Raw genomic sequence first — 20259 nt, 5'->3', positions numbered from 1 at the left:
AAGTGCACTTTAACAAATTAAGAAAATCAATCGCTACCTATCGCCTATCGCAGTAGCGTGCAGAGGTTTTGACCAGGGCACTATCAACCTAATCTGAAATGTGTATACTCGTACACTACAGACTGTGCATGTATACAACCCCTTAATTCCATAGACAAGAAAACTCTACAAATCGGAAAATTCCTTTATACACCAAAGGAATTTTCCGATAGCATACAGTACACGCCACTTGGCATTATTCGTTTTATTTTTGACATTACTCGTAAAGCTTGTTATCATTATTTACTTAATAAAGACACTAGTTAATACATGATTGTAAATATTGAATATTTATTTTTTGATTTTTCTATTCTAGCAAAATCGTTTTTTATTTCCAATAAAATTATTGTAACAAGGGTTGATTGTGATTGTTATATATAGTTTAGTAACAACACAAATAAAAATGAATCCGTCAAAATAAGATAAACATAAAGAGTTGGACAAAGTAAAAGGGGTCGCATCTCCTAAAAATAAATTACTCCCCAATTCGGCCGTTTCAATTCAAATCGAAAGAGCATCTCAGATACAGAGATTTTGCTAGGAACGGAAAAGAATACAAATAGGCACATAAACGGAAATAAAACGGTTACACGAGTCATACTGGGGTATTATAATCATTTATCAACAGACAAAATAACAACACAATCAATTTTTTTACAAGCAATAATCTTTTGCTTGTTCCACAATAGATATCTAATTAGGTATATCTTTTTTTATCTTTCTCGTAAATTCAACAACTACCTTTTGTAGCATACTCAATCACTACATATAAATAAAATAGAAAAGTTGGTCTGCGATTTCAAAACATCTGTGTTTTCTCTAGTGCTTGTTTGCACGATATTAAAGTTTATACGAATTAAATTCAGTTTGTTACAAATCCCGCGGGATCCATGGAACCAAACTAGCCGATTGTTCAATAACCTTCGTCTATCTTCTATTGAAATGCCGTTCCTGAAGTTATCACATACATAACTTTTAAAAAAGTTGTTGGTTTTTAAGCATTAGGTATAAGTAAATAAGCACTTGAGAAAACACAGTTTTTTTAAAAGCACAGACTGGCACTTCAATTTCATTTATATGTATCGATTTTGTTTTTGTGTTAGGCCTGGTTAGTGCCTATACATTTTTTTTACATTAAATATTTTTTTTGGAAAATATTAGATTAAATATAAGTACGTAAGTAAGTTTTTTTGAAAAATATTAGAGTAAAGATAAGTACGTAAGTAAGTATGTAATAAGATAACTGACTAACTAACATATCAACATCCACGCGAAATTACCTACTGAAGATGGAAGCTTCGAGATAAGACTACGAGTACTGGTAAAGTACGAAACTAGTTTTCTTTTGTGACGTAGATTTACTAAGAAAAAGCGGGAGAAATGGTACAACAGATTCATTCAACAAACTTTGAATGAATATGTTCTCTGAAGTTAGAAGATATAGCTATAGAAGTCAGGGTTTTCCACGCGAACGAAGCCGCGGACATCAGTTTGTAATACCTATGTTTCTGAACAAATTCAAAGTAAAGGATGTCGAACTCGGAATAGTTACGATTTGTATTCATACATTTTGTCGATAAGAAATCCATCATTATTCCGTGTAACATGTTTCATTATTTATTCATTACATACCCGTACGCCGCGCACGTTCGCTATAGATAACTCGCATAATTCGCACTGGGATGCTTCGCAACCCCGACGATACAATAGCAGATTATCAAACAAAATGACGTAAATAGTCCTCAAATACGAGAAACTAGACGCGGGTTAAGGGCTCGCAGGATGTCCGCCCCGCGACTCGAATACCAGATGAGACATTCAAACTGGTGGGCCGTGGTTAACCAAACAGCTCACGGCTCTCTTAAATAAGCTATGACCAAAACCAATTTTCTTACCATATGTACCCCCATAATATTTATTTCTATACTCTATACGAATAAAATGCATCAATTCACGTCGAAAAATGTTCGTTCATAAAACCATTTAATATCTTAATAAATAAATTCGAAAGGTCATTCATCATGAAAACTCTAAACCGCTGACGTACAAAGATAAAATTTGGCATATAGTTGGTTATAGTTATTAGAGACCTGCTAAAAAGGATTTTGCGTTAGTGCCGGATCAAGGAGTTTTAAGGGCGGACGAAGTTGCGGGCGTTTGCTAGTATTTTAAAGATTTTTATTTATTTCTATGTTTTACAAATCTTTAAAACCCTTGTAATCTAAAAATGCTTGTTATCTTCCTGATGTCACACATGCTTAAGCTTAGCTTATGCCTAAAAGGGTGTATTTCCTATAATCCTAAACTTGAAACTGTAAACGCCTAAACTTACAGCTATTCGTGTTTAGTTAATAAATATTTTCGTAGCGTACCTACTAGAAAATTCAAAGCAATTTTAAATTGTCTGAGAAAAGTGGCTATCGAGGAAATGCACTTTTTGTTGCTTTCAAAGGATCGCTTAGAGAAACTTAGACTACGTACCAGTCTGGTAGCAGCGGAGTTTCTTAGACACGTTTCACTTAAATACCTAGAGATCTTGTGTTGTGGATCATTTGTGGTACAGTTGCTCCGGCTACGTTAGGCGGACAAGATTTATATTACTTTCCTTTGGGTTTTAAGTGCTATAAATTGTTATTGTTTATAAAACACTTTTACACTACACTCGCAGCGTTTACAAGATGTTTACTTACTCTAGAAATTAGTTTTTGTTTTATATTGTTTTACTAGACGCCTGCAACTTTCTTAGCTTGAAATTCAGATTTCCAGAAATCTCGCCGGAACCATGGATTTTTCAGGAATAAAATGCTCAATAGCCTCTTTCATCTATCAGTAAAAGTTTAAATTATTGAGCCGTTCCAGAAATTAGCCCGGAGAAACAAACCAACACACGAAATAATTATAAAAAATTATAAAAAGCCCGATTTGTTTTAGTACACTTTAACTAAGTAACTAACTATAAATACAGTTATCCTGAAATCACTGACACTTCAATTTTATTTATATTTTATATGTATTAATAAAGTTCATACTTATAAAGTTATTTTTTACTTTTTTTAGCACAAAATTATTCGCCTAGTTTCAGAGCCTATTCAATGCAAACAATCATGAATCAAACAAGCAAACACTCAAATCTTTCCTCTTTATAATATTAGTAAAGATAACGTTTCCTTCTTGTGGGAGAAAATAAAAAACCATAAATAATAGTCATGAATAAATAAGCTATACATGAAAAAAAAACATGCTAGTTTATACAGGACGATGTTAACGGTAAATTTTGGGGGACCAAGGCGTGTAGTAGTGCTTCGGTGTGACAATTCAATTATTATTTATCCACGAGCGACGCAATCTGATTGTCTCAAAACAAAGGCCCTGCTAATAGCACCGCGTCGGATAAACAGTGCGACACCGGGCTTGTGTTGAAAAAATAAAGGCGCGACGACGCCCGAATAAATGAGAACGGCGATAAACAGGAGGATTCGTTTCGAGCGGAGGGTCGATATCGAAATACATTATTCCCCGATCCGAGTGTTCCGATTCAAATTGAAAGAGCACCTCCAACATGAGATTTCTCAGGCGGCGAGTGGGCGCAGAATATAAATCGGCACATAACCAGAAATGGAGAGCCTGTGAATTTACACTCGCGGCAAGACATCCTTCAGTTTCGTAATGGCGCTGCCGTGCCCGCAGTTTATATGCAAAATATGTAAAACAATGAAATCAATGAAAACGATACAATTTACCAATCGCTCGCTAATATTCATCAACTCTATCAATATTTGCAGTGTTTTCGCATCTTGTAAATGATGCAACAGCCGCTCACAAATATCGAAGTTAAAGTTATATACATATTTACTTGAACCCAATGACGTTAGAAGAAAAAAATACATAAGACTCGAATTGAAAATCTTCTCCTTTTTTTGAAGTCGGTTTAAAAGAGGTAGACAGGTTACATAAACCAAATTCGATGTTTACAACTGGTACACAAAAATTATTTCAGCGGCGTTGTCAACGGCACGATGACAGTGAAGCGACTGAGCTCAGGTTTGCTAATTAGCACATAGCATTTAACGTGCCACTTGCGGTCCGCGTATAACCTTCTTTTTTCTTTTAACATTATTACTTATACCTAGATTACTTTATTCTGTCAAAACTTTCATACATTGTGCTTAAAAAAGGTCTACGAAGTGCGTCGACATTGACGTCCCATTGAAAAATAAAAATCTGTGCATATTTTACACAGGCCCACAGTAGGAATTTTGATGTACAAAGTAATCGTACACTTATGAGAATTGTCGAATCTAAGGCTACTTTTAATCCCGTTATTGTTACAAGAACGAGATCTACGCGAGCGAAACCGCGGGGCATAATGAGTATTTCATGCATTTTTTTGAAAGAAAAATACTTCTCTCCACTGATAGTATATTATTTAACAACAAAGCTAAACAACTACCTACGTAATTTATCCGTACTTTGTTTTGTATGCTCGTGTTTTACTAAATTCTTACGGAGAAACGTAAAGAATAATGGCAAAAACAAAATTAAGTCTGACGCAAACATCCCTCCTAATGTCGTGGAACGTTAAAATTTATAACCTGTACGCACAAAACATTCAACTAGCTTCAATAAATATCGCTGCGTCCTTGTCACATACGAGTAGCTGCTGAACATAAAGTGAATACTTCTACTTATGCAGCAGAAATGGGACATACGCCTCCCCTCATCGTGTATTCTGCCCAATTCGCAACACGCCCAGCCGATATTTACGTAACAAACGTCTTTGCTGACTCCTGACACACTCTGTCGCTCCCCAGTTACAACGATGATAAACTATCTACAGTATTTACTTTACTCATATTTGTAATCTCTATCGCTACCCGGAAAGTCATAGAGATAGAGAGATAGATTGCAGAGCCGTGATAGCACGTGATAGACCTCTGCATCCGATTCCGGAGGGTGTGGGTTCGAAACACGTTCACGTGTCTCAGACCGTGAAGGAAAACGTCCTGAGGAAACCTGCATATCAGAGAATTTTCTTAATTCTCTGCGTGTGTAAAGTCTGCCAATCCGCATTGGGCCAGCGTGGTGGACTATTAGCCTAACCTCACTCATTCTGAGAGGAGACTCGAGCTCAGCAGTGAGCCAAATATGGGTTGTATGATGACCCGGAAAGTTAAAGCGCCAATGTTTGTAATTTTTTCTACCCGTAAAAATTTAAGTGCGATAATTTGCTTTTCCTCCTTCCTACAATTTATTTTCAAAGTTCTAAAGTAATTTTCATTTTGGAGAGCAAACTTCGTTCACCATTAATTTTTGCCGCTACGTAGCTGTTCCTTCTAGTTTTTTACGATTCTCCTGTGAAGACATATGAGTTGGACAGGCTTTGTATTATTCAAGAAGCAGTTAAAAACCTGTTTAAAAACTTAGTTGACAGTGCGATTTAGTGGGATTATTTTCAATGACAATTGTTGTTCAAACTCTGTTGGCCTATTCACTATTTTGGTCTTTATGTCCAGGTGTTATATCCACCAGTAAGCACCGCATGACATTTTTACATAAAATCTCAATTTCATATTTATTTCAAGTAGCATACGTCAAGGATATTGAATAAGCCTGCTGGTCATTAGATTGGCTTGAAATATTTGTTTGGATTTATTCTATGTACTACCTGACGCGGCGCGGTTTCACCCGCGTGGTTTACGTTCCCGTAGGAATACGGGGATAATATATAGCCTATAGCCTACCTCGATAAATGGACTATCTAACACTGAAAAAATTTTTAAATCGGACCAGTAGTTCCTGAAATTAGCGCGTTTAATCAAACAAACAAACAAACTCTTCCGCTTTATAATATTAGTATAGATATTAATTACAGCATTTGTACCCGCAACGTTCCCATTCCCGTGGAAATACGGGAATAAAATATAGTTTATGTAACTCCCTGAAATTGTAGATTTGTATCGGTGAAAGAATTTTTTAAATCTGTCCAGTACCTAGTTTTTGAGTTTGAGTTTCTTTACATACAAAAAATACAAATCTTTCCTCTAAAATATTAGCAGGTATTTACCAGCACAGTATCAGGTACGTGTGGTTTGCAACCTTGAGTGAGAGGACTACCAACTTCTAATTGGAGAAGCATTAGGCCAAGTTTTACCACACCATTTTCAAACGGAATCACATCTAGGACTACTTCATGACTATAGAGCAATATGAATTTATTACGCGATTATTCGCCAAGATATAATTAGTCTATTGTTTGAAAACCTTTTAAAACATGAATAGTAAAGACGCTTTGTTTAGTAGGAATGACGCTAGTGGGCGGCCGAGCGGGTGTCCGCGGGCGACGTCGCTCTAACTTTATTAAGGAGGAGACGCCAGCGTCTCTGAACAAGGTGACGCGCCTTCACAATCCCCTATTCAGATTTAAATAGCTTTACGCCCAATTGCGCTTGAATATGGCACAAGCTCTCTGATAGTTATTTCATTAAACAAAGATTTCGGAGATAAGTTCGGTGCACAGAAGGAAGCGCCTCGGGCGTTTAATTTCGTCAAAATAAGTGAATAAGCTCGTGGATAAGCTGAAATTTAGTGTACTGAAAGTCAATTATAACATCAAATGAGAAAACAATGGTATACTAAAATGAAATTTATTTATAAACTAGCGGGCGCTCGCGACTTTGTCCGCGTGGAATTCAGTTCTTCACAAATCCCTCGGGAATCATGGATTTTTCCGGGATTAAAATTCTAACGGATGCCTACGTCATAACATCTAACTGCATGCCAAATTTCAGCCCGATCTGTCCAGTGATTAGGGCTGTGCGTTGATAAATCACTATGGCAGTCAGTCACCTTTGTTAACGTCAACGTTAGTATTTGTGATGGCCAGACCTTCGTCATTTTTTAAAAGCTGAAAGAAAGAAAGTCCAACTCGCACTTGGACAGTACTTTGAAGGGTTACAGAAGCTAAGTGACTGCTGCCTGGGAACATGATTAATAATATATATTAATATACTTAGAAAGTTGGTAATCTGGAGTCACCAAGACTCCAGATTACCAACTTTCTAAGTACTTTCTAAGTAACTTTACAGTACCTTTGAAGAAGCATGGGCTCTGAAAGTGTGCACGTTTCATAGAAAAATAGAAATAAGTTTATTTGACTAAATAATTATAACACAAGAAGTACGAGTACATACATGAAACAAAAGAAAAATCTATATGCGATATGACATTGTGCATCAATAACATAAATTCGATAATACTGCTTTAGTGAAACACTGTGTTGCAGTTATTATCGCCCATCTCTGTAGATACAATCTTACGCCTTTGTACAGGCATTCTTTTTCTTTTATTATTATTATTATTTAGAAAAGACACACGTCTGACTATCACTCAGTCTTTAAGGACTATTTACGTATACATACTTACCTACTATACGTTTTATCACAGTTAAGTATATAAGAAGGGAGATACGTATGCGTTGCTATGAAAACAATGGTAAGCGACATGTTAGCAGGGACCCGGGAGGGGCCTCAGCCGACGTAAAGTTTGGCAATTATGGCGACCGCATGTCTGAGAGCGTCGTCTACACTCATTACAGGCTGAAACTCTACTCGTCTGTATTAAAAGTGCTGCTGACGTCAAATGAAAATATCGCGTTACGGACGGTCCTTTTTTGTTTATCATTTTATAATGTCCAGTTATTCCAATAAATTAGTTTAGGTACCATCAAACAATATCTTTAGAAACTTATACTATTATTTAAATTAAATAAATGGATACGTTACTGTACAATTCTCAAAAGAAAGCCTCAATAGCTCAACGGTAAGAACGGTTGGACTCATCACCGATTGGGGGGTTGGTTCAATCCTCACCCCGATGGCCTATTGTCTTCAGTCTTTCCCGACTAGTTAGGAATATTGGTCACATTTTAAAAATATGCCAAATATTCTTTTCGTGGCGTTAGAAAACCGCTTGATATACAATGCTGAAATTTGGCATACTAGTTTGTAGTTAGTAGGTATCCACTAAGAACGGATTTTGCGATAGGGCCTGATAAAAGAGGTCTAAGGGCGGACAAAGTCGCGGGCGTCCTCTAGTATACCATACGAAGTTGGACAATTATTCCTATCTGTATTTCATAAATTTGCAATAGAATATAAATCAGTTTTCTCTCTAGGCATATAACTTAATTTAGGTCCACGTAGATTTGTTGCCTCTCAGTTAAACGTACATAATTACGCACCTATTTCAACGCCTACTTCAAAACTTCAAAGGTGTTTGTTTAGGATTGGAAGCTTTGAAGTTTCGCTCTTATATTGCACTATGCTATCAGGGCAGTCAGACGTTGAAATCTTAAGAGCTATCAAAGAAATATTGAATAAGCTTTCAAGAATTAATAATGATGAAAAAATTAAACAGGTGATTTAAATATTCATGGTTTAGTACTTTTAGAAGTTAGGTAGGTTTTTAGGAGCATTATTTGTAGTTTACCATCACTGACTATCATTTTCTATACCGTGTAGAGCTTGATAGGTAAGTAATTAAAGTTTAATTAAGTGACAACTTAATGCTTACCTGCACAAAAACCTTGTACACGGACTATTTAACAGGTATTAATTAAATACTTACAATTACATTCATGCACAAGTTCCCCAAAATATTAATAAAAAGGGATCCGAAACCTTGTTCTGTGCGATTTATTCCGAATGCGTAATTAAAACCAAGAACAATGATGGGAAGTGGCGTGTGGTTAACGTTAAAGAGGACGTCTCGTGTTTTGTGAGATTTGACGGAAAATTTAATAAAATGACGGCACAATGACAAACAATCGGCTTAGAAATGCTTGTTTTGATATAATTCTAAAAATAAGTAACCTAAGTAAATAAGTAGTTCCAAAATTGCTGTCCTCTCTGGATTTTCCAAGTACAATGCGTACTTTTTTGTAATTTTCCTCATATTATATGAGATAATCATGTCCTAGTTCCATAGCTTCGTGACAACCCTTCGAAAAAAACTGTTAAATATCAAACCTTAAAGCCACGAAGTGTCTTGCGGATGGGTATATGATTTCTTACATTGAGTTGAAAATGTAGAGGGGTTAAAAAAGAGGATGAAGTTTACACTGATTTTCGCGAACGAAAGTCTAGTTAAGTCTATCTGTTTAATTTTATGCAAAAGGTTATACTCATGACGATATATCGAAAATCACGTGACGTGAAAATTGAAGATGAAATTAGGCAGGGAGGAAGAGCGAACGAAGTCGCGGGCGTCCGCTAGTAATGCATATGTAAATAAATTGTTCAGACACCAGCCTCAAATTAAATGAAAAGAATATTTGAAGATACGAAACTTTGGAACTTCCAATACTCTTATGGAGAGGTTATATAACAAAAATTAAGTTCCAATGTGTGTTTTCGGCCAAGAGCAAAAGTTTTAATTAAAACTTATGATGTTTATATCCTCTTTATCTTTTCTTTTCCAAAAATAGCACGAACAAGGCGAAACTGTTTGTTAAAGAACTATTTTTTTCTTGACCGTTATCAATGACAGACTGATATTTTTAGATAATTACATAGCTAAACTGGTAAAAGTGGTTCTGAAATATAAATTACTTTTTTCATACAATACTAAAGCTGGAATTTAAAAAAAAAAATGGGGTGTGCGGTTGAAAAATACTTTGTGAACTATTATTGTCTTTATTTTTACAATGTGTTTCTGAAGTGAGCCAAACCACGTGACACGAGATTTATATATTTGATTTTTCTTTTGTTTCGATTTTTCGTAAAGATCAAAGCTGTAAAATTTAGCGCACCTATAAACAAATTATTTGCGTGATGAGACTTTGAAGATTCTTTGATCAATATCAACGGCGGAAAGGTAAAAATTACCAAGCGACACGAATTTACAGAAGAGCTGTTCAAACTTTTGTTACTATTATTAAGCGAATGGGAACTACGCGTGTGAAACTGCAGGATTCTTCTTACAAAATGTAAATTTGCATTCATCTTTATCAACCCATTTTCGGTTAACTATTGAGGAGTCTCCTCTCTGAGAGGGGTTAGGCCAATAATTCAGGCTGGCCCAATGCGGATTGTCAGACTTCACTAATGTAGAGAATTAAGAAAATTCAGGCAGGTTTCCTCACGATGTTTCTCCTTAACACTTAAAAAATGGCAATAGGTATACATTTAAATGTAATATGTAGGTATGTGTAGAATCCTATTGTAGAAAAGTTATTGTGCAATGAGACGCGGTGTAGTTGTGTGACGTGGCAATTTATCACGATAGCGTATCTGAGCGTCTGGGAACTCTATCACGTAGCGCTGAATGTATGATATCTTGATCTCACCATGTGTATTTATGTGTGAAAAAGGAGGAAAGATCTATTGATAATTCTGAAAACGAATAATATAAGAGTCGCTGTGTTTGAGACTAATTCCTTTGACACACAATTCTTATCAGAAATTATTTCCATCATAATAGAAAAACGTCGAAATCTTCAAGTTGGTTTTAAGGTCAAAAACAAAGCATACATAGGTATGTTAGTAATTATACCATTCTGGACATCCTTTACCTTGACATCCTTATTTATTACAAATTTGTTGAACAGGTAGGTAAATAACAAAAAGAGTTACAGAGATTAGCTGCAACCAATCTACATTAGCCATTTTCACTTGATTGATTAATAAATATCATAGCATGTCTAAACTTAAACTTTGAATACAAGTACTGTTTCTTGAAGACATACGAATTAGGAGTAAACAATCATCAATACTAATATTTTAAACCCGATAGTGTGTTTGTTTATTTGTTCGTTATTGAACAGTAAACCTTACATGCGACTAGGCGACATATTATCTCGTGACAACAAAATGATATATTGTCGATCAACAGCGTCGAATCGTAAATATCGCTCTCTTTCATTGCTATAGGACAAAAGAGACCAGAGATATTTCCGCTGACCGCTATTATTTCGACTGTCTTTTTCTCTTAACGAGATTTACATCGTAAGCCACATATTTGGCAAACAAATTGTCAATGGTATTAAAAAACTTAATTAGGCACATCAAGGATAAGTTAGAAACCTAGTTCTTTTGGACCCTTGGCCCAAGGGGGAAGTATTAGGTAGTAAGCATATAATTACACTGACCTGTAAACTGGGATGTACGGCGAGTTGAAGTAGCGCGAACACTACGGCGAGGTGTACCCTTGTTGACCTTTCGTTAGGTACATCGAGGAAAAATATTATTTCATTGTTCTTTCTGCCCTAGTTAGAATCCTTTTGTACACTTGGGCAAAGGCAGAGTTCTTAGGTAATAGCTAGTAAGCTTACAATTACACACCGACCTGTAAACTAGGATGTAAGGCGAGTTGAAGTAGCGTGAACACTGCGGCGAGGTGTACCCTTGTTGACCTTTCGTTAGGTACATCGAGGAAAACATTCTTTCATTGCTATTCCTGCACTTGTTAGAAACCTTTTGTACCCTTGGGCAAAGTTGGAGCCCTTAGGTAATAGTTATAGTCTGGCAAGTTCGTTGATAACACTCCATGATATGCGGGCGACAGGGGGAAAGACTGCAAGGGAAGTGACGTGCATCAGTCGTATGTTTTCATTCATCGCTACACGCCCCCCGGCCCGCGCGAAATATCGAACGAAGTTGCCAAGCTATAGTAAGCTTACAATTACACACTGACCTGTAAACTGGGATGTACGGCGAGTTGAAGTAGCGTGCGCACTACGGCGAGGTGTCCCTTGTTGACCGCAATGTGCAGCGGCGTTTGGCGGCGGCGGTTTCTTGCGTTGAGATCGGCGCCGGCGGACGCCAGTGCGCGGAGAGCCGCGGACTCGTCTCCGAAGGCAGCGTGGTGCGCGGCGCGGTCTCCGTCGCGGTCCTCCGCATCAGCCTCCGCGCCCGCGTCCACCAGTGCGCGGATGACTTCTACGTGGCCGTTTTGTGCCGCCGCCTACACCAATGTATATAGCCTTAAACGTTTCGGATTAAAAATCTATACTATGTTGTTATCCATAAAAAGTTAACGACAGCGGGTTGCAGGAACCGTTGTATGCAGCCGGCTCGAGACCGTTGTGTTTGGAAGTCCATGCAAGGGACCTATGTCCAGCAGTGTATGTTCTGGTGATGATTATGATGACTATGTCGTCATGAGAACTGCAAGCCTAAAATATCTATAATATTTTTAAAGGTGTGTGACGTCTACTAAATCACAAAAAGCTAAAAAGCTTTATCAAAAGGAGCCCCGTGAATTAAAGATCGATAAACGTTTATTAATTATAATTAAATTTCATTACATTTAGTTAAATTTCATGAACAATATTTCAATTTCATTAACTATACTTAAATTTCATTAACTATACTTAAATTTCATCACCTGTAGTTAAATTTCATCAATCAAACTTGAATTGCATTAACAATAGCTGAATTTCATCAACTGCAATTGAATTACATTACCTTTAGTTCAATTTCATCACCTATTCTTCAATTTCATTAACCATACTCGAATTTCATTAACAATAGTTGAATTTCATCAACTATATTTGAATTTCATTATTCATCGTTACCTGCAAAGCGGTATGGCCACCATAGACACCATTCACGTCAGCCTGAGCGCCGTCCGTTCGCGCCAGGATGTCCGCACAACGCGTCGCGTCACCGTTGGCGGCCGCCTTCACTAACTCCTCGTTCGCGTCTCCGGTCACGTGAGACTCAAACAACTTTTTCAAAAGCACCGACAGGCGATCGCCTATAACAAATTATAATTTTACAAAACTAAATAATTAATTAAGGATTGTAATATTCAAAAGGTGCAAAAAAAATATTAGTTAAACCAATACTGTTTTAAAACAATCTATACATCATACCAGAACAACTATTATAGGCACACACAATGTTGTAAAGTCTGGTGAATATAAAAATAAAACAACGGTTTATACTCGTAACAATACATATAAATAAAGTGGTCCTAATCACTACTATTTTAAGTTCACTTTACTTTAAAGAATTTTACTGCTTACATTGATCAATAAATAAAAATAAGTCGGGTTTTCCTTCCTGACGCTATAACTCCAGAATGCACGAACCGATTTCCACGGTTTTGCATTCGTTGGAAAGGTCTCAGGCTCCGTGAGGTTTATAGCAAAGAAAATTCAGGAAAAATTTCAACGTAAGGTAGAGGTAGGGTAGAGTACGGGTAGGGTAGGGTAGGGTAGGGGTAGTGTAGGGTAGGGTAGGGTAGGGTAGGGTAGGGTAGAGGTAGGGGTAGGTAGGGGTAGGGTAGGGGTAGAGTAGGGGTAGGGTAGGGGTAGGGTAGGGGTAGGGTAGGGGTAGGGTAGGGGTAGGGTAGGGGTAGGGTAGGGGTAGGGTAGAGGTATTTGAAAGTTTACATCGAGTTTCACGCGAACGAAGTCGCGGGCATCCGCTAGTTGATCAATAAATATATATGGTCGAATCACCGGATGGAACGAAGTTCGCTTTCGCTATCATAGCTATCGCTGTCGATATCTCATCCCATCTCATTCCATTCCAACCCAACCAATCCCTTCCTATCCCTTCCCATCCCATCCCTTCCTATCCCATCCCATCCCGTACCTTCCCATACCATCCAACTATAGCAAAAACATTACCTCCTTCTTCCAGTCGGGTAAAAAGTGTCTTTACAATTTTTTGGTTGTGATTTTTTTCGTCTAGCCCCCTTCCGCAACGCGCGATAAGAAAATTCGTTCCGATTATTATCCTAGCTAAACAATGGAGTGATAGTATAAAGCAAATCCGAATCATTAATCTTTCCTTACATAATCAAATCTCAGTGCATGAGTCTAAATCAACGCCAAAAGTCCGCACAAAACTCGTACGTAATACGTTGCATAACACGTCGGCCTCAAGTTCAATATACCTGATGAATTTCCTGGAATGCTGCCATCGAAAGACGCCACTTTGGTGACCGCGTTCGGATTGTAAGTCCATGAAGTGTTGCAAACTTCTACCTTCAAATCGTTATCGTGATAAATCTGCTGCACGCGACCAATTTTGCCGAGCGTCTACAAGAAAAACCAAAAACCTGGATTATGTCAAAATATAAATTGCATTCTCTGAATATATGAATATAAATTCAATGTTTATTGTACCGCCGCAGTCGTTTTGAATTGTCGATATAATCTACATGAAGTTTATAAGGTAAACGTGAATGTGGAATTGAAAATAACCATACCTATTTTGGTTACTTCTTTACCACTTTGATTGCCAAAAAATTAAATCCATAGGTACTATATTTTTGACTAAACATAAATGCGAAAGTAAGTCTGACTTGCGTTTTCACCACTGAACCGATTTTTATGAATTTGGTATAGACCTTAGACTACACATAAATGAGACATAGTGAAGAATATAGGCAACTATTTATAGGCAATATAAAAATAAAAAAAAATCGGTTTAGTGCGAGTCGGACTCGCGCACCGAGGGTTCCGTATAAACCTGGACGGTTATTCTGTAAGAAATGTTTTGTATAACTCGCAAACTCTTAGTTCACGGGAAGCAGTTGTTGTTGTAGATTTGGTTTCCTTGCGAATCGCAAGTTTCAATTTTTAACAAGTTAACCCTTGACTACAATTTCACCTGATGGCAAGTGACGATGCAATCTAAGATGGGCTAACTTGGAGGAGGGTGAAAATCTACACCCCTTTCGGTTTTGGTCACGGCACCGTAACGGAACGCTAAATCGCTTGGCGATACGTCTTTGTCGGTAGGGTGGTAGCTAGCCACGGCCGAAAGCCGCCCATCAGCCCAATTAAGAAAACCTAAATCGGCCCAGCCGATTTTTTGTTTTTTATATGATTTCACTAAAAGTTTTGTGCATCATACCAAATAAACTATGTTTTCATACAAAGTAATTCAAATAATTCCGACTATCCATCTAACACACGCCTTTATCAGCTATCCTTGCATTTTAAAATACGTAAGACAGTCGATATCGACGAAATATTGCAACTGGCACTCCGCACTTCACTTGTAAACTACTATAAGATATTTATCAATTATTAAGTTTGGCTAGGTCATAATATAAGGATGCGATATATGTGACATAATTTAAGACAAAAGCAATACTTTTTACTCCGAAAATATTCATTTTAAAACACATGTTCCTTAGACATTTTTAATTAATTTTCCTTAAATAATATAACTCTAGAGTTGTGGGAAATACTCCCGAGCACCCTGTATAACCCTGTATTGAGAAATACTCCCGAGCACTCTGTATAACCCTGTATTAGGAAATACTCCCGAGCACCCTGTGTAACCATGCGCGATCCACTGAATTCTAAATATAAATATGAAAATGTTAACGGCTCTACCTAGAGTGGACGAACGAAAGAGTTCGCCACACTTACGCCCTCTGGTTTCACCTGCGTAGTTGCCGATTCCATAAGAATACGTTACGGTGACATACCTAATATGCCTGAAACTTACAAATAACGTCGTTTTCTAGTAAAAGTAAAAATTTTCAAGACTTAGTTGACGAATAAAGATTTTTTCATTATTTTCATTTTCATTTTTCATTTCAAAATCGGTTCAGTAGATTTGGACCTTCTACAATACCACAAACTTTACCTCTTTATAATATAGATATATGTACGGTAAGGTTGCCTATAGTCATACCACAGTCTATATAATATATTGTCGTAACTGATACCCTGGCAATATGAAAGTATTATTTATACAGAAGAGCAAAAATATATCGTTTCATGCATATTGACAATATTATTGACTTTGTGTGGGTGATTGCGTGCGTGGATCAAATAAAAGGATTTTTGTTGACTACTAAGATTTTTTGTTGGCACCCTACATTTTTTTAAATTGTCTTTTTACTGCACTTTCAATGTTGTTTTTATCATTTTACCTGTTTATCTTACGATTCAATGTTAATTCTTTTTTCTCATTCAAGTGACAGGGACAAAATTTTAAGTAACGATTTTTACATAATCCCTTTCGGAACGTAAATAGCAATTGTAACGAAGTGTTTGAAAATTATGTGCATCTTTGGAACCCTTATTAAATGAGCATGTTTTTAAGCCAGGTACTACTTTGCCTAGTATTTTTTTTTTCAATGTGACCGTTAAAATTACATACAAAAATAACGTTAAACATGAAAAAAATAATTAGTCCGTTTTTTGGAAACAATTTACTTCGCGTTAGAAAAAATGAACTTTTATTACTTTTATTCAAAAATCACCAAGTATGAAGCATGACTAAACTGCACTGAAGGTAGGGATTTAAGGATTTTGTACAAAAATCATTATTACATATACACCGTAAAATTTCGGCTACCATATATTGCGTTATTTTATTAGGCCTTGATGTTAGCTATTACCCTAGAGTACGTCGTACTATTTACGGGACACCCTGTATATTGATGATTATTATAGCCAATATTGTATTGTGTTGTGGCTAGCCTTAGTTGTACAATTACCGGTGCCATAGCTTCAGCCCACTCCCCATGGCCGCGCTGCAAGGCTTTCACCCGCTCTTGGTCGGCGCAAACCTGCACCAGGTCGCCCACAGCAAACCCACCGCCCGCGCTCGCCGCCGACGTCGACGCCGTCATACTCCCACTGCACACCTACATGATAAAATGTTATGAAACATTTGCATAACAGGGGTCATTAAAGCACTAGCGAAAACCCTCGACTTCGTCCGCGTGGAATTTAGTTTTTCACAAATCTCTCGAAAACCATGGATTTTTCCGAGATAAAAGTAGTCTATGTGTTAATCCAGGCTATAATATATCTTAATACCAAATTTCAGCTAATTCGGTTCAGTAGTTGAGGAGTGAAAGAGTAACAAACATTCATATCATCAAAATCATCAGTTTTCGCAATCCTCCGGAAACCATGAATTTTTTCGGGATAAAAAGTAGACATGTGTTAATCCAGAGTAAAATCTATTTCCAATCCAAATTTCAGCTAAATCACTTTAGTAGTAGCAGCGTGATAGAGTAACAAACATCCAAACATCCATACAAACTTTCGCGTTTATAATATTAGTAGGAAGTAGAATGAATGCATTTTATAATAACACAACTGTTATAGCACGATTTTTTATACTCCACGTTATCTATTTTTAACTCTAAAAAGAATATTCGCCATATTTTTTTTCAATATGACCAATATTCCCGTTCTACACTGTCCACCACCACGTTTGAACTCCGTCACCCACTTTTTCCACAATGGCGTACGTAGGCTTATTCACCTAAAGTCTTTAGCATGACTTCATTTTTTTTTGGTGTTAAACATGTCTTCTTCAAGTAAAAAATTATCATTGCATATTTGTTCAACGAAATCACATGGTGAATCGTAACGAATGCAAAATGAACAAATTAAACTTTATATCCAAAATAATGTACCGAAACAGAGGGTAATTTAAAAAAATTATAACATTTCAAAATACGTCACTACGAACTTTTCAAATGTCCCTGGTAAATTATATACATGTAAACTTGAAAGTTATAACTCTTAGTCCTATATATATAACCTCTTTGCCCTTTGCACTAAAATTTAAATATTGTGGGCACTTGGTGTGTTATAGAGAATATTAAAGATCTCTTTATGTGCAAAGACTTACTAACGTACGTAACTTGAGATTTCTATAAACATAATACAAATACCCCTCGAAATATTTATGATCTAACCTAAAATAATTAAAAAAAAAGAAAATTAACTGTAAGTAAATGGCTAACAATATATTCTGCCATCTAGTTAAATGTTGCTATTAATGTTTTGGCTAGTTGTTTTATAGGGTTTTAATTTAATGCCAATGTTTAATAAAGGACCCAGGCGTTTGATTAACTGACAAATTTAACCATATAGCTGCAACATCTAAATAATGCTACCTTGGTAAAATTGTATTGTAATTGTAATTTTTACCTTAGTTAGTACAGCCGGATTGAAGGTCCAACGATTGCGGCTAGGGTACGTAACAACAATGTCGTGATCCTCGTCGATTCCGACAACAGTGCCGGTAGTGCTGAGGCATTCAAACATGCCGTCAGTCCACCCGCCGTGCCCGTGTTGCAATGACTGTACTATCTCCAAATCCAAATCTACATTTACCTGCAAAAAAGTGTAATTATTATTGAATTTTAACTAAACATTAAATCAACCTTAGGAACTATCTAAACTTTGGCGACCCCACACTGGAAAGCACAGTGTTAGTCGACTCCTCATTGGGTGGAATGATTACATCAAGCGGGTTACAGGAGCCTCAAGACTGTGTTGTTTGGAAGTCCATGCAAGAGGCTTATATCCTGCAGTGGACGTTCATCAGCTGTTAATGATGATGATGATGATGATGATAGCAACTAAAATTGGTTATTCTTCTATGGATGCTATAATCCAAAATTTTCACTTTAAAGACTTTTTTCTTTTAAGTGAAAAGTCAAACAGAATCACCCAAATTGTACGAAATATTTAAAAAAAGGATAGCTGTCATATAACAAAATAATTGTATATGTAAACTGCTTTAAATCTCCATTTTATACCTAACTCTCCCTCCTCATCAACTCTGTAATAATTTCAAATTAATGAAAACTCTGTAATTCAGTGATTGGTATACTGACATTCATTTGTACATAAATGTATAGGTGTTAAAAGCTTAGTGACTTTCTCGAAAGCGAGATCAAGGGTGTTGCATGTGTTTAAATATATACATTTATATATACTTCATTAATTTTAATATTTTATGTATTTTCACTATGAAATTATGAGTAATTTTAATCAACTTACTTGATCACCAACTTGTAATCCATGAGGGCCAGTGCGGCCTGGACCTAATTCACCCAACAGTGGCAAATGTTCTTTGTAAACATTCTGGCCTTTAACATCATTTACCACCTAAAATTTAAATTAAAACATTTCAAATATGTACTTTAAGAACGTGTTATATTGTGTGTACTAGGTAATATATAAATTCATTACAAAAAATCAGATGCCTGTAAAGTCGGTTTACTAACGTTAGTTGAACGTGACAACATAAGGAAATACTGATGGAATGGTTGCATTTTTCAAAAGAAAATTTTTAATTATCTTTATAGACCAGAATATACTTTATTTCATGTATATTTCATGTAAAAAAGTTGGCAACCCTAGAGCGAGGGAACAACGCATGGCGTCATATTTTTCTGGATCAGCCGGCTCCATCTAATTATAAGACATTGTCACGTCAAAAATATGTTCTAGACATTTAACTGAACAATGTGAGTTTTATAATAAGCTATTAGTTTTATATTGAGTCATATATGTCGGCAACCCCTGGCACAGTTGGTAGAGCTGTAGTTTACAACAGAGGGTTCAGTTCCCAGCTTGAGTCATTTTTTTATAAATTGTCTCTGGTCTGGTCTGTTAGTAGGCATCGGCCGTGGTTATTTATCACCTTACCAGCAAAGATTAACGCCAAGCGATTTACTGTATGGTATTTGGTATGCCACATAGTGTTAGAGGTATACATAGAAAACTTGCACCTTTTTCAAGTAAGCCCACTTCCATCTTAAATTGCATCATCGCTAAACATCAGGTAAGATTTTAGTCAAAGGTTAACTAGTCATCGAAAAAAAAATTAAAATACTGATAATATGATATGATACCTTTATGAGAATACAATAAAGCAGAAATATACCTTTAGATCTGCCATCCCTTCAAACCCAACCCTGTACAAGTTCTTAGCACCATTGTCCCACACAACATAAGCAGCAGAGCGTGGACTTGCTGCAGACCAGTCTTGTACCTCATTAACTTTCCCCCTCCTCCCATTTCCACCATCTTGATCTTCCCATTGCCAATCTACCTGTAATAAAAGGAATTTAATTACTGCATTAATAATGTATTGTAATGTATAAAATTGTGTGTATTTTTAAATTTCTTCATATTGACATTTAATATTAATAATAATTTCAGTATGTAAATATAATTGTATTGTATTCTTAATGTATTGTAATTTTTAGATTTAATTTTCTTGTTTATTTTTTTTTTAATTTTATGTGACTTATTTTTTATTTTAATGGCTTTTAATTTATTGTAATCCGACATTTTTTTTTAGATATTAATTTGCATTATATATTTTTTGACATTTCATTGCTGACAACTGTAGTTTTGACATAAGTTATTTTAATTAGTGAATGCTGTGATAACCTGTAATTAGCTGTGCAATAACTTAGTATATTAAT

At 36.2% G+C, this 20259-nt stretch overlaps 1 protein-coding gene across 3 annotated transcripts in view; it reads right to left on the bottom strand.

The window, feature by feature from the left end:
• LOC112051112 (E3 ubiquitin-protein ligase MIB1) overlaps positions 1-20259 on the bottom strand; it is a 219932-nt gene that overhangs the window by 198185 nt on the left and 1488 nt on the right. For all 3 annotated transcript variants that reach the window (XM_052890332.1, XM_052890340.1, XM_052890345.1), the window contains exons 4-10: positions 19713-19880; positions 18824-18931; positions 17966-18151; positions 16513-16662; positions 13945-14089; positions 12614-12795; positions 11731-12000 (exon numbers count right to left, since the gene is read on the bottom strand). In XM_052890332.1, the coding sequence (XP_052746292.1) occupies positions 11731-12000; positions 12614-12795; positions 13945-14089; positions 16513-16662; positions 17966-18151; positions 18824-18931; positions 19713-19880 (1209 nt within the window). The remainder of the gene's footprint in view (positions 1-11730; positions 12001-12613; positions 12796-13944; positions 14090-16512; positions 16663-17965; positions 18152-18823; positions 18932-19712; positions 19881-20259) is intronic.

Source organism: Bicyclus anynana, chromosome 3 (genome assembly GCF_947172395.1).
Source record: "Bicyclus anynana chromosome 3, ilBicAnyn1.1, whole genome shotgun sequence".
NCBI lineage: Eukaryota > Metazoa > Arthropoda > Insecta > Lepidoptera > Nymphalidae > Bicyclus > Bicyclus anynana.
The sequence above is the reverse complement of the archived record's forward strand: the minus strand, read 5'-3'. Positions and strand labels throughout refer to the sequence as shown.